The following is a 14,620-nucleotide window of genomic DNA, read 5'->3' on the forward strand; positions in this document are numbered from 1 at the left end:
CATTACCAAAACATGAATTATCATAGACATAGGCCTACATAGTATTTATAATGATAAATGCATACAATCTTTTTATTATGATTATATATGTTCATATTATTTGTTTGTTTTGGCTTGTTTTTCTTGATTTGGCTTTAAGAGTTGGCTTGTTTTTGGAGGTGGGTTGGCTTATTTCTCTCACACAATGTGGCAACACTGAAGTCAAAACAAAAACAAGACAACGTTGACATTTTTTATTAAAAATAAAACCGCATGAGTTTTCCTGATAATGGTCAGAATCAGCTTAGTGTTCTAAAAGAGTGACTTTGAGAGCTGTTTCCCCGTTACAATGGAAGTCAATGAGAGCCTATTTGTATTTCTAATATGTACTATTAAACTGCACAACGGAGCGAAATAATTCATGGAATGGACTAGTTTGCTCATAACAAGGTAAGAAAACAAACCCTCTTTCTGAGGTCCACACATGCTGTACAGCAAATATATTTATTGACACTGCTTAAACATTTTGACCAGCATTGAAAGCGTGACCAGGATCCTAACATAGTAACCGTCGCTAACGTGGTATTGGCCAAGAACGGGCTTGGGTGGGACTTAGCGAAGAGCTAATTGTCTTCTAAATCATGACAGTTTTCTGAAAACGACTGACACAGAAATGTTTCTGTGTCAGTCGTTCTCAAACATTTTCATGTCATGGACCACCAAAATATATGTAATTGGCCGCGGACCCCCATCTGAAAATATGTTGTTCCAGGGACCCCCCCCCCCCCAGAAGCAAAGATTTTAATTAAAAACCTTCGCTGTGAAAGAATATAATATTCAAAGATTTGCACCACATTTTCACAATTTTTCAAAAATAGCAGATCTACAAGCTCGGTGCCGCGCTACGAGCTTGTAGATCTGCTATTTTTCAAAAGCTAAAGTATAACATGATGCTTAAAGGTGATAGACACGTTTCCAGTGTTTGTACACAGAATTAAAATAGCTCCCCCCCCCCCGGTCATTCTATTTATATATATTTTAAACTTTGGCTTAAAACTTGTCTATATCACCTTTAAAACACCAAAAGGGGTTCCCGTTCAGAATGGGTTAAAAACATGCCCTTTGTTTGCGAACACCTAATCTCGACAAAATGTATTCACCTGCACAAATCGTGAATGTAGTTAGGCAAGTTTGTGTTTGTTTGTGAGGTCAGACCACATCCCGGTCAGCCTACATAAGGCGTTTGTAGGGCCTTAATGCCCTTAGATGGTTTCCTATGTAGGGAGGGACTGATATGTTTGTATAGACAGACAATGAGAGTTAAGACGAGTCATACCGACCTAGAGAGACCTGCATAGAGAGACAACGAGAGAGATCGAGAGAACGAGAGACAGAGAGAGACACGCACAGAAACATTGAAAGAGAATCTGTAGCAATAAAGCGCTCCGCTGGGAACAATGCATCTCGTGTTTCTGCACACTTTGTTGATCCTTTATCCCCTCAGTGTGCTTGTTTTAGCCTCGTCTGCACTCGCCCCTTTATTCATTAAGTCTTTAACTCAATCCAGAGTACAGGCTGCTACCGATACCTGAGAGAGGAAGAAGACCAAGCTGGACAGGGGGAGGAGTGACAAATTCACCAAGAATAAATAGTGCAACCAGGACCCGCTGTTCAGACATCCGGTTGGAATCCGAAGAGGCTAGCCGTATTTTGAGAGGGTCTCTGTGGGGTGTCTTTGTATTGTACGTGTTTGTCCACGTTTGTTAACCATGAGAAATGCTGGGCCTATCAGTGCCAAGCTTTGCATACCCTGCGAGTAGGCCACGGAAGTGAGTATACCCCCACTTGTTGTCACACGTTTTACACCTTTTGAAATATTTAGCTTTAACTGTATGAAAGGAAGTCAATGGCCCCCGTATTACTGTATATATCATTACTGTATATGTGTCATATTACTGTATATCACAGATGACTGGCGTCAGAGGCTGGTCACATGAAGTCCGAGATGGGAGTCACGTTGTTCCTGTGTGGATCCCAAAATCCACATGATTTCCTAGTTCATCACTTCCAGGGGCATATTATCCCAGTGACGCATATAATGACAGTCATCTCCATATTTGGCGCATAAAGAAACACAGATTTGTGGAATTTTATAGATATAATGGACCAGGCTTACTCTGGAGCTTTAAGTCGAGAATGATGCAAGTTGGAAATGGCAGGGTCCAACCAGATGCCTGCTCTGCACAACACACCGTTTGATCCACAGCGAACACGCCAAGTTAAGTGGATCGGTCGGCCAGGTTTGAGTTAGGGGGCGGACGCACACATGCGCACAGCCACACACACTTATTCTGTGAATTTATAGATATACAATACAAGATAGATACTGACATTTTTTTCATCTTTTAGTGTGTGTTCACAAACACAAACTTTGTCCTAACACAAACATTGACCGGAATGAGATGATGTACGGTGATAAGAGCGCCCCTCACTTCACACGGGTGTGATTTCATTATTCTTTTTTACTTGTTGTTGTTTTATTGGGAAGCACTATTTTGATTTATTGACTTGTTGCTAAACACACACATTGGACATTGGGTAATGCACCACTATACATTAATATCAATTAAACTATGAAACATATCACTCAGAAATATACATGCAGAACATTTCAGATGAAGCCGGTCGATTTGGCAGCTTACTTTTTTTTCCTTACATTTTTATCCCACCATTTTTGTAACCCATTTTTGTCAATTTGTGTCAATTATTGTCTAATAATGTAATCCTGGCCGCTACACTCCCTCTTTCCCTCCTTCTATCCAAGCCTCTTCTTCTCAACCTGGCAGGGGGAGGTTCCCCGGCTGGCCAGGGGGAGGTAGTTTAAAGACTAGGATTACTGCATGTTTTTTTGTGAGGACACCTGCCCTAGTGGACACGGGGGAGAACATGCAAACTCCACACAGAAAGGGCCTTTTTGCCAACCCCACCTAGGTTATGGGCACTGATGACGCAGAGGTGAGAACACGCCCCATCCCCCCCCCCCCCCCCCCCCCAGCGCCCACATCGTCCCCAGCGGGAATCGAACCCAGGACCTTCTAGCTGTGAGGTGACAGCGCTAGCGACTGTTCCACTGTGCCCCTACACCAATATTACATATATTGTGTTGCAGGATGACTGTATGAGGAGCAGCATGCAAAACTTTGGGCAATAATACAGAAATAGGTGAAATCATTACCATACATACTACTTATACAGGGTTCCATACCGTACTTTTTCCAGGCTCTAATTCTAATAATAAAATGGTGCCTTTACCTTAGCGGCATAACTCCACATGTCTATGCGATCCTGTAGTCTTTTCTTACACTCTGGCTGCAGACGCACTCGCTTGTCCTGCAGCGCCTCCATCAGACAAGACATCTCTACAGGGAAGGAGACGGTGACATATTATTTGGACGGCGGCTGGGAAAGCTTTTCTCCATACAAGACACTTCAGCTTGTATTGGTGAATACACAGTACATACTAATTCATATCACTTATTCATTCCATTTACCAAAGCACGAGCCTTTATTTACCAAACGGTCCTCTAATCCACCGTTTCCCCCAAACAGTGGGTCGGGACCCATTTGTGGGTCGTGGACACATTGTTATGGGTCCCCTTACTTTAATTGCTTCCTACATTTGGTTTTTAATTATTAGTAAATCAAAACATTTTAAAAAAAACATTCCCAAAAAAGCAAAACTTTTCATGAATCAATAACAAAATCCAATGATTTTTTTTCCTCCCAGTAATGTCATGAAGAAATGAAAGAAAAATCGAAGAAATTCCAATTAGAACAAATATCTAAATGAGACTCTATAGTAACGTAGAGTTCTAACCAGTGTTGTTTTTGGCAGCAAATTTTGATTTTAGTTTTAGTCATAGTCTTTTGAATAGTTTTCATTTAGTTTTAGTCACATTTTAGTCACCTGGAATGTGTTAGTGTTAGTCTAGTTTTAGTCGACTAAATGTCATGAGATTTTAGTCGACTAAATCTACAGTTGATTTAGTCGACTAAAATGTATTTTGGTGGACATTGATGCTGTCGTAAGGACTGTTTTTACACTTGCTGAAAATAGCCGATCTACAAGCTCACAACGCGTCGCGTTGCGACGCGTTGTGAGCTTGTAGATCGGCTATTTTCAGCATGCAACCAATTGTAAAATGACTTATACTGGATCTCTTGTCCACTAGTCCCTTCCTAACATTTTAGTCTAGCTTTTATTTGTTGACGAAATTGTCAGTATATTTAGTCTTAGTTTTAGTCATCATGGCTTAGTTTTCATTTAGTTTCCATTTAGTTTTCTTCAGTGGAAAAAGGTAGTCGACGAACATTTATCGTCTTAGTTTTAGTCGACGAAAACAACACTGGTTCTAACGGTATCCTCTCTAATGAGGCTTCATGCTGCGTTCACACTGGCAGCTACAAAATAAACAAAACCACACAGCGACGCAGTGTACTTAACACAATCCGTGCCGGGATTCCTTCAAATAGGAGCTCTGGGGTGCTGGAAAGACATGGCCGCTTTTACTCTGAAACCCACGACCCGGAAACAATCCGGAAAAAAGTTTGCTTTAAGTTAGCTTACATTGCTATCGTTTTAATTTATACGATATATGATCCAAAAAGCGTTGATAATTTGAGGGAGAGACGGATGAGGAGCAGAAATGAAGCTAGTATATCCGTCAGATCAAAACCACGGAGAGCGCCCTGGATTAGGAGAGACGAGGCATTATTTCTGCCGCACTAACAGCCGCACTAAAAGCTAACATGAGCCCAGAGTGTAGCATACGGTAGCGAACTGAAAAATAAAATATCACACCCGTGTGAACTGAGTGGTGTAAGGTCTTAGCCTGTCTGACGTAATGAAATCACACCCGGGTGAACAGGGTGAACATAGCAACCATGCTAATTTTTTCTGCACTAACAAAGCCAGTTGTAGGAGTGGTTTACACCACTCAAAAAGGAAAAAAATCAGAATATTCTTCTCTCGCCCGGTATCATTGAGGATGCGCTAGGACGTCTACACGTCCTATGAAGTCGTCGGTTGGGATCCCTAGGATGTGTGGACACGTCCTACGGACGAATTGTGTTAATGGTCAGCGAGTTCCTGTTGAAGTGTTGATTTACTACCCGCTTGTTTACAAAATCAAGAAACAATTATAATGATGAAAGAAAATTCCCCCCATTAAAAGTGTGTGGAGAGTGGAAAGAACACTGTCATTTTGTAGCCTTTAAGCTGTAGTTGAGGCCAGCTCAATTTGGGATTGTAGCGTTTGTAGCTACAGACTTTGTAGCTACAGACTTTGTAGCCGCCACAAACGTCGACAATGTATGGTAGACTGTAGATTTGCCTCTCCAGTGTGAACACGGTATTATAGCAGCAGAGTGGTATTATACGGGGTGCATACTTAGTTTAGACGGGTGCAGTACTTAGTTTAGACAGTTTTTGGTTTAGACTTGTCATTGGTTAGACATGGGTTAAGGTTAGGTAAGGTTTAGGTGTGCTGCCCCGTGGGAGGTTAGGTTTCTGGTTTAAGGACTTCAGTGTTTTGTACCAAACTATTGTATGAGTACCGAACAAAGAATGTTTGCTTTCGCCATCTTTGTTGAAGAAGAGTCTGGGCAATTAAGTTTTAGTCTTAAAAAATGTCTTAATCTAGTCGTATACCTCTGAGGTCAACGATTAAAGTGTTGATTGATGATTCAACCTTGATGATTAAACCTTTGAGGGGATTAAGTCCACCCATCAAGTCCATTAGTGTCAACCTCAGACCAAGATGGTCTGATTTTGAATCTGAATGGCTTTGTGTTTCTGCTATTGTCCTGGCTCTGCTCTAATTAAGAGCCATTTAGGAGTTTAGCATTTAAGGGTTTGTTTACTATCCTGTTCCCTGTAGGCCTATTGGATTGGTATTGTTTAAGCCGTGTGGAAATTTGGTGTTTAATTTTAAAATCCACTGCTTCTCTGCATATCTCCTTTCCCCCTCTGTCCAGGTTTGATTAGATTCTAATCCACAAACCTCCAAGGCACTAATCCCATGGGTCATGAAATGTTGAACAATTAATAAAGTTGTTTCTTTTGCATTATTTATATTATATCTATGTTGGTTTAGTCTATCTGCTATTGTGTTTCTAGTTTCACCCACATATTGTAGGTTGCATTTGTTGCATGTAATTAGATAGACACAGTTACTAGTATTAGCCTGTATGATTTGATTTATTCCCACCATTCTCATTGTGGTTCTATTTGAGATAGGTTGTAGTTGTAGGACTAATGACTGGTCTAACCAAGGACAAGTCTAAACCAAAAACTGTCTAAACTAAGTGTGATTCTAAATGTGTTTAATTTCAAGGACCCCCATTTCGAAATGCACATTAGTCTACGGACCCCCATTTAATGGTGTTTCTATCTCTGGGGACCCCCAATTTATATCGTAAAAATCAATGTTAATTTAACTCTGAGTCAGTGTACAAATGGAACCAAACAGCTCTCAGAGTTACAGACCCCATAAGGGTCCATTTTGGTTCCAAACTATCATCTAGCTGGGGACCCCTGGGGGTCCCCCGGACCCCACTAAGGGAACTACTGGTTTATAGTAAGGGAGTACTAACGGCGTCCTCTGCCTGGAGTGATGGCAGCACAGTGATGTTTCAGATCCAGAGCACAGGCTGTGTGCAGGACCGGGTCAACAAAGATGTCTGCCTTGCTCTCCTTCAGCATGGTCAACACCTCCTGGGAAGACAACAAGAACATCAGTCAAATCGTTAACAACGGGGGAAAAAAACTGCTTTTAACCCATTTAGGACCGAGGTCGATTAAAAAAAAAAGGCTTCTAAATCATAAAAAAAAAATCTGAAAAACCTATGTTTCTATGTCAGTGGTGCTCAACCTTTTTCATGTCAAGGACCCCCAGAATTATCTCTATTGGGCCACGGACCCCCAACTGAAAACATGTAGTTCCAGGGACCAGGAGCAAATATTTTAGTTAAAAATGTTTGCTCTGAAATATAAATTCAATGATTTGCGCCACATTTTGAAGAATTTTCAAAAATAGCAGACCTACAAGCTCGTAGCGCGCCACTCGGTGGCGCGCTATGAGCTTGTAGATCTGCTATTATTCAATAGCTAAAGTATAACATAATGCTTTAAAACACCAAAAGGGGTTCCCGCCCAAAATGGGTTAAACAGCACTGCTGCTGCGGCAAATCACATTAAAGTTGGAGTATTAGAGGCTGTTTATTAGAGTTGTAGGCGGTGTCGTGCAGTAACCTTCTTGCAGGCGTCCTGTTTGATCTTCAGCAGGTTGACTTTCAGACACTCCTCCACCTGTCCCGTCTGCTCCTGAGCTGCAGCCTCCTCGGAACACAACCTGGAGATCTACAGCGAGGAAGAGATGACAGGGAACCACATGTTTGCAGTTTACTGTACTTATTTCTGTGCGTGCAACGTGCGTGCGTGCGTGCGTGCGTGCGTGCGTGCGTGCGTGCGTGCGTGCGTGCGTGCGTGCGTGCGTGCGTGCGTTTTCATGTACCTCTTCGGTGCAGTGGATCTGGAGTTGTGGATCCAGTCTGTAGTCCAGAGCAGACTCCTGCAGGATCACCCTTATCTGGTCCTCACAGTCTGGAGACAACCTCTACACGCACGCACGCACGCACGCACAAGTAACAGTTACATTACTTTTAATAAACTATAGGGGCAGTTAAATAAAAAAAGAAAAAGGCATAGCCATTATTATTCAGTATTATACTGTAGCTGAACACATGTAGAGGAATAAATGTTGACAAAATAGTGTGTAGGCCTACATAAACAACAGGCTTAAATGAGTCAACGTGCGTGTGTGTGTGTGTACGCGCGCACACGATGCAATGACGAAAGGGGGTAGTTAGTTAGACAGAGTAACGCAACAGAATCAAACCACTTGGCAAAGTTAGCCTTTAGCAACACAACTACAATTACAATACACTGTTCTGCGTGGGATGTTCCTGAGTCGTGCGGGTGCGCACGTTAGGGGGAACATTGCGGGAGGAGTAGGACCAAGGCTCTATGTCCTCCTGATGGGGGCTCCTCACTGGCAGGTGAGCCAGTAGGATACTGAACAGCAGTGAGCGACAACACAGAAATGTGTATGGGGAGGAATCAATTGGCATAAACGACTAAATTGGGAAGAAAATGAACGTAGCCTAGTGTCGACAAACCTGGTCAGCATATTTGAGTTTAAGACAGGAGATAACTTGTCCTTCGAGTTCGGAATCGTCACTGGCTTTGTTCAGGATGCTCTGACAGAACTTAGGGATGTCCGCCCGACACGCCTTCCTCAGCACGGGATTCAACCTGTAGTCTGACACACACACACACACGCAGTTATAAATGTAGTTGATTTTTATTGATTATTGCGAACGCAGTGAGCATTTACTATGAGACCCAGCATAAAACTTAACTTAAAAAAAAACTTAACTTAAAAAAAAAACTTAAAAAGGAAAAACGCACACACACAAAAAACTTAACTTAAAAAAAAACGTAACTTAAAAAAAACTTGACTTAAAAAAAAAACGTAAAAAGGAAAAACGCACACACAAAAAACTTAACTTAAAAAAAAACTTAACTTAAAAAAAAAAACTTAAAGGAAAAACGCACACACAAAAAACTTAACTTAAAAAAAAACTTAACTTAAAAAAAAACTTAAACAAAAAACTTAAAAAAAAAAAACCTAAAAAAGAAACACGCACGCACGCACACATACACACACTAAAAAAAAACTTGAAAAAACATTTAATTTAAAAAAACTTTACTTAAAAAAAACCTTAAAAAGTACATAATTTATTCTAATTGTTGTTATTGCAATTTACGAGCTGCGTTCGCTTCCCGCGTTTGCGCGTCTTACTTGTATCTCTAGTGTGTGTGTGAGTGACTGTGTGTGTGTTTACCTGTATTCTGTGTGATTTGTCTCTTGGTGATCATTTGTTTACACTTGGGGTCCATTAGCTCACTGTTCTTATTCTGTTTGAGACACTGAAGGACGTTTCTGGCATCTGCATCCGTACAGAACCTCTGTGTGCGCACGCACACGCACACGCACACACACACACACACACACACACACACACACACACACACACACACACACACACACGTAAGTGGACATCGAAGGAGATGCAGTGTAATATTTGTTTCCCAATTGTCCACATGTACCTGCTTTGACTAGGTTTATTCATGTTATCATGAATAAAGCACTTTGTTGTGAGCTGAACATTTTATGTTATTACTAAATCCTGTATTTCTAAATATCTGTTCCTTCTCTCTCTCTCTCGTCTACATTTGTACGGTCAAATAACACACCTTGATCATCTGCTTGCAGACTCTCATGAGCTGGTAGTCCAGTTCTGGGTCGCTCATCTCCACCTCCTGCAGTCTGAAGATCCTCTGATGACAACGCTGAGATAACTGCTTCTTATTCTCCTTCAAACACTCTATCATCTGAGAGAGAGGGAGGGAGGGAGGGAGGGGGGGAGAGAGAGAGAGAGAGAGAGAGAGAGAGAGAGAGAGATTTTAACCCATTTAGACCTGAGGAGGATTCTACAAATGTCTTATAAATCATGACAGTTTTCTGAAAAACCCTATGTTTCTATGTCAGTCGTTCTCAAACTATTTCATGTCAAGGACCCCAAAGATATATGTAATTGGCCGCCGACCCCCATCTGAAAATATGTTGTTCCAGGGACCCCCCAGAAGCAAAGATTTGAGTTAAAAACATTGGCTCTGAAAGAATATAATATTCAAAGATTTGCACCACATTTTCACGATTTTTCAAAAATAGCAGATCTACAAGCTTGAAGTGCGCGCTATGAGCTTGTAGATCTGATATTTTTCAATAGCTAAAGTATAACATAATGCTTAAAACACCAAAAGGGGTTCCCGTCCAGAATGGGTTTAAGGTGTAAAAACTTACAGGGTCCGACGAGCTGATTCACTATGATTGTGTGTGTGTGTGTGTGTGTGTGTGTGTGTGTGTGTGTGTGTGTGTGTGTGTGTGTGTGTGTGTGTGTGTGTGTGTGTGTGTGTGTGTGTATGATTGTAGCTCTATATTCTCTCATCACACAAGATGGTTTATGACATGCTTGTGCTTGGAAAGACAAGAGAATCCAGGCAGAGCAGCTGAGTGTCACCGGGCGGATTAGCTCAAAGCTCAATCTTTGGCATCTTGTTTGCAAAGAATTTCTAACATTATCATTAACCAGCATTTAACGGCTGGTTTAAAAACTTTGATATCACAATTTGCACCTTCATTCGTGCGGTCTTTCTGGGCTGTGAAGTACCGTCCGAACTATTCCACACTCCACTCCGCCCCCTCCCCTTCACCTTACACCACCCCCACGTCTACAATAGTTTGTGTTACAATCATTTTTGATATCCTGAAACTGATATATAATTGAAAAAATATTTCCCTTTAACCCATTTTGACCTGAGATCAGATTCTAAAAGCTATGTTTCTGTCAGTGGTTCTTCGATTTTTCAAAAATAGCAGACCTACAAGCTCGTAGCGCGCCACTCGGTGGCGTGTTATGAGCTTGTAGATCTGCTATTTTTCAATAGCTAAAGCATAACATAATGCTAACACCAAAAGGGGTTCCTGCCCAAAATGGGTTAACCGACTCATTGTCCGCTGTAATCATGCTATTGGTGTGCACGTCAACAGTTGCTGATTGTATGCGACTGTGGCTCAAGAGGTAGAGCAGGTCGTCCAATGATCCATGGGTCGGCGGTTCGAATCCCGGCTCCTCCTGTCTACATGTCGAAGTGTCCTTGGGCAAGACACTGAACCCCAAATTGCTCCCGATGTGCTGGTTGGTACCTTGCATGGCTTCCGCCGCAATCGGTGTATGAATGTATGGGTGAATGGGTGAATGTAATGCACAATCTATGTAAAGCGCCTTGGATAAAGGCGCTATATAAATGCACCATTTACCATTTTACCATTTGTAATCAGACTCACCTGGGCATTACCAAAATTCACATTGGAACACAGGCGGTTGATGTCCGTCTTACAGGAGTCGTATAACTCTGGCTCCAAACGGATATCTTCAGACTGAGGAGAGGAGAGGACCTGCTTTTTGCTTGTTTTTATACACAGTACACATAACTAGTTTGCAAGTTTCAAGTTCCAGCTGAGAATTATCAATGTGTTTGGTGACAGAACCAAAAATAACAAAGCAATGATATTTAAGGTGTTGGGATTGCCTATCTCAAGCAAGTTTGAAGTCTCTGCAAGGCTTGACCAGTTGACCATTTTAAGTGGTCCTACCATCTCTAGAGTGGGTGAGTGGTCCTACCATCTCTAGGGTGGGTGAGTGGTCCTACCATCTCTAGGGCGGGTGAGTGGTCCTACCATCTCTAGGGTTGGGTGAGTGGTCCTACCATCTCTAGGGTGGGTGAGTGGTCCTACCATCTCTAGGGTTGGGTGAGTGGTCCTACCATCTCTAGGGCGGGTGAGTGGTCCTACCATCTCTAGGGTTGGGTGAGTGGTCCTACCATCTCTAGGGTGGGTGAGTGGTCCTACCATCTCTAGGGTTGGGTGAGTGGTCCTACCATCTCTAGGGTTGGGTGAGTGGTCCTACCATCTCTAGGGTGGGTGAGTGGTCCTACCATCTCTAGGGTGGGTGAGTGGTCCTACCATCTCTAGGGCGGGTGAGTGGTCCTACCATCTCTAGGGTTGGGTGAGTGGTCCTACCATCTCTAGGGTGGGTGAGTGGTCCTACCATCTCTAGGGGTGGGTGAGTGGTCCTACCATCTCTAGGGGTGGGTGAGTGGTCCTACCATCTCTAGGGGTGGGTGAGTGGTCCTACCATCTCTAGGGTGGGTGAGTGGTCCTACCATCTCTAGGGGTGGGTGAGTGGTCCTACCATCTCTAGGGGTGGGTGAGTGGTCCTACCATCTCTAGGGGTGGGTGAGTGGTCCTACCATCTCTAGGGGTGGGTGAGTGGTCCTACCATCTCTAGGGTGGGTGAGTGGTCCTACCATCTCTAGGGGTGGGTGAGTGGTCCTACCATCTCTAGGGGTGGGTGAGTGGTCCTACCATCTCTAGGGCGGGTGAGTGGTCCTACCATCTCTAGGGTTGGGTGAGTGGTCCTACCATCTCTAGGGTGGGTGAGTGGTCCTACCATCTCTAGGGGTGGGTGAGTGGTCCTACCATCTCTAGGGGTGGGTGAGTGGTCCTACCATCTCTAGGGTGGGTGAGTGGTCCTACCATCTCTAGGGTGGGTGAGTGGTCCTATCATCTCTAGGGGTGGGTGAGTGGTCCTACCATCTCTAGGGTGGGTGAGTGGTCCTATCATCTCTAGGGGTGGGTGAGTGGTCCTACCATCTCTAGGGTGGGTGAGTGGTCCTATCATCTCTAGGGGTGGGTGAGTGGTCCTACCATCTCTAGGGGTGGGTGAGTGGTCCTACCATCTCTAGGGTGGGTGAGTGGTCCTACCATCTCTAGGGGTGGGTGAGTGGTCCTACCATCTCTAGGGTGGGTGAGTGGTCCTACCATCTCTAGGGTTGGGTGAGTGGTACCATCTCTAGGGCGGGTGAGTGGTCCTACCATCTCTAGGGTGGGTGAGTGGTACCATCTCTAGGGCGGGTGAGTGGTCCTACCATCTCTAGGGTTTGGGTGAGTGGTCCTACCATCTCTAGGGTGGGTGAGTGGTCCTACCATCTCTAGGGGTGGGTGAGTGGTCCTACCATCTCTAGGGTTGGGTGAGTGGTCCTACCATCTCTAGGGGTGGGTGAGTGGTCCTACCATCTCTAGGGGTGGGTGAGTGGTCCTACCATCTCTAGAGTGGGTGAGTGGTCCTACCATCTCTAGGGCGGGTGAGTGGTCCTACCATCTCTAGGGTGGGTGAGTGGTCCTACCATCTCTAGGGTGGGTGAGTGGTCCTACCATCTCTAGGGTGGGTGAGTGGTCCTACCATCTCTAGGGTTGGGTGAGTGGTCCTACCATCTCTAGGGCGGGTGAGTGGTCCTACCATCTCTAGGGTTGGGTGAGTGGTCCTACCATCTCTAGGGGTGGGTGAGTGGTCCTACCATCTCTAGGGTGGGTGAGTGGTCCTACCATCTCTAGGGGTGGGTGAGTGGTCCTACCATCTCTAGGGGTGGGTGAGTGGTCCTACCATCTCTAGGGTTGGGTGAGTGGTCCTACCATCTCTAGGGGTGGGTGAGTGGTCCTACCATCTCTAGGGTGGGTGAGTGGTCCTACCATCTCTAGGGTGGGTGAGTGGTCCTACCATCTCTAGGGGTGGGTGAGTGGTCCTACCATCTCTAGGGGTGGGTGAGTGGTCCTACCATCTCTAGGGTGGGTGAGTGGTCCTACCATCTCTAGGGTGGGTGAGTGGTCCTACCATCTCTAGGGGTGGGTGAGTGGTCCTACCATCTCTAGGGTGGGTGAGTGGTCCTACCATCTCTAGGGTGGGTGAGTGGTCCTACCATCTCTAGGGTGGGTGAGTGGTCCTACCATCTCTAGCTCCTCCACGCGCAGCTGTTTGCGGCATTTAAGGGAAACCCGCTGTTCCTTGACGTCCTGGAGCGTGTCATTTCTCACTGTGGTGCTCAGACAGATCACTACGTCCACCCTGACAGGCAGAGATAGAGAGACAGACAGGCAGAGATAGAGAGACAGACAGGCAGAGATAGAGAGACAGACAGGCAGAGATAGAGAGACAGACAGGCAGAGATAGAGAGACAGACAGGCAGAGAGAGAGACAGACAGGCAGAGATAGAGAGACAGACAGGCAGAGATAGAGAGACAGACAGGCAGAGATAGAGAGACAGACAGGCAGAGATAGAGAGACAGACAGGCAGAGATAGAGAGACAGACAGACAGACAGACAGACAGACAGACAGACAGACAATATTAATCACAGCTTAAAAATGTATTAATCGTGATTAATCACCATGTCGAACTATGTCCAAAATATGCCATGTTTTTCCGTATTTGGTTGTGGGAATGGAAAGATAAATGACAGGCAGGCAGATTAACATACGTATGTTTTATTTTTGATAACAAATCCAGTGTGGTAGGATGGTGTCTGTTGTAGTGCTATGTGATTTGAGCCGCTGCCTATGTAAATTGTGCAGCTTTTTAAGGCAATATAAGGACTTGTGTTTTTCCCCCAGCAGATAGCAGAGTGGATGGAATTATGGGATGTATGGGGCGGGTCATCCAAGCATCATGCATTCATTGCTATTGCTGAACCCTGGCTAAAGAATCAAGTCAGACAACAGAACAGCGTTGCATTGCATTGAATTTATATATGGAGTATTTAGAAGACTGGCAGGGACACGTCTGTTTCTGTTTAAAGGAGCATTCAGTGATTTGACTTAATTCAAATATCACTTATTTTTTCTTTTTTTCTGGATAATTCTCCCTACTATAGAGTGTGCTGACCATATAAGGAGTTCCTCCCTGGCCCCAGTGAGCCCCTGGGGTCAAAAAACCCTAGTTTCAGTTTGGGCTTTGGGTGGCAAAGCCTTCATCCAATCAGGATGAGAGGGGCCTTCCTCCAATCATGATCGGGGGGGGGCGGGCCTTAGTGCACATGCTGTTGGCCTGTTGCACTTCCC

At 44.3% G+C, this 14,620-nt stretch overlaps 1 protein-coding gene across 1 annotated transcript in view; it reads right to left on the reverse strand.

Annotated features, from left to right (window-relative positions):
• Positions 1-2,208: 2,208 nt before the first annotated feature.
• Positions 2,209-14,620, reverse strand: part of LOC306919996 (Golgi apparatus protein 1-like) — a 53,081-nt gene continuing 40,669 nt past the window's right edge. Inside the window, exons 17-26 of the mRNA XM_079496583.1 lie at positions 13,512-13,629; positions 11,013-11,105; positions 9,359-9,496; positions 8,947-9,070; positions 8,218-8,360; positions 7,554-7,655; positions 7,292-7,399; positions 6,634-6,754; positions 3,292-3,398; positions 2,209-2,330 (exon numbers count right to left, since the gene is read on the reverse strand). Of these exons, the coding sequence (XP_079352709.1) occupies positions 2,259-2,330; positions 3,292-3,398; positions 6,634-6,754; positions 7,292-7,399; positions 7,554-7,655; positions 8,218-8,360; positions 8,947-9,070; positions 9,359-9,496; positions 11,013-11,105; positions 13,512-13,629 (1,126 nt within the window). The 3' untranslated portion in view covers positions 2,209-2,258. The remainder of the gene's footprint in view (positions 2,331-3,291; positions 3,399-6,633; positions 6,755-7,291; positions 7,400-7,553; positions 7,656-8,217; positions 8,361-8,946; positions 9,071-9,358; positions 9,497-11,012; positions 11,106-13,511; positions 13,630-14,620) is intronic.

The sequence above is a fragment of the Electrona antarctica genome (genome assembly GCF_951216825.1).
Source record: "Electrona antarctica genome assembly, chromosome: 3".
NCBI classification, from domain to species: Eukaryota; Metazoa; Chordata; class Actinopteri; order Myctophiformes; family Myctophidae; genus Electrona; species Electrona antarctica.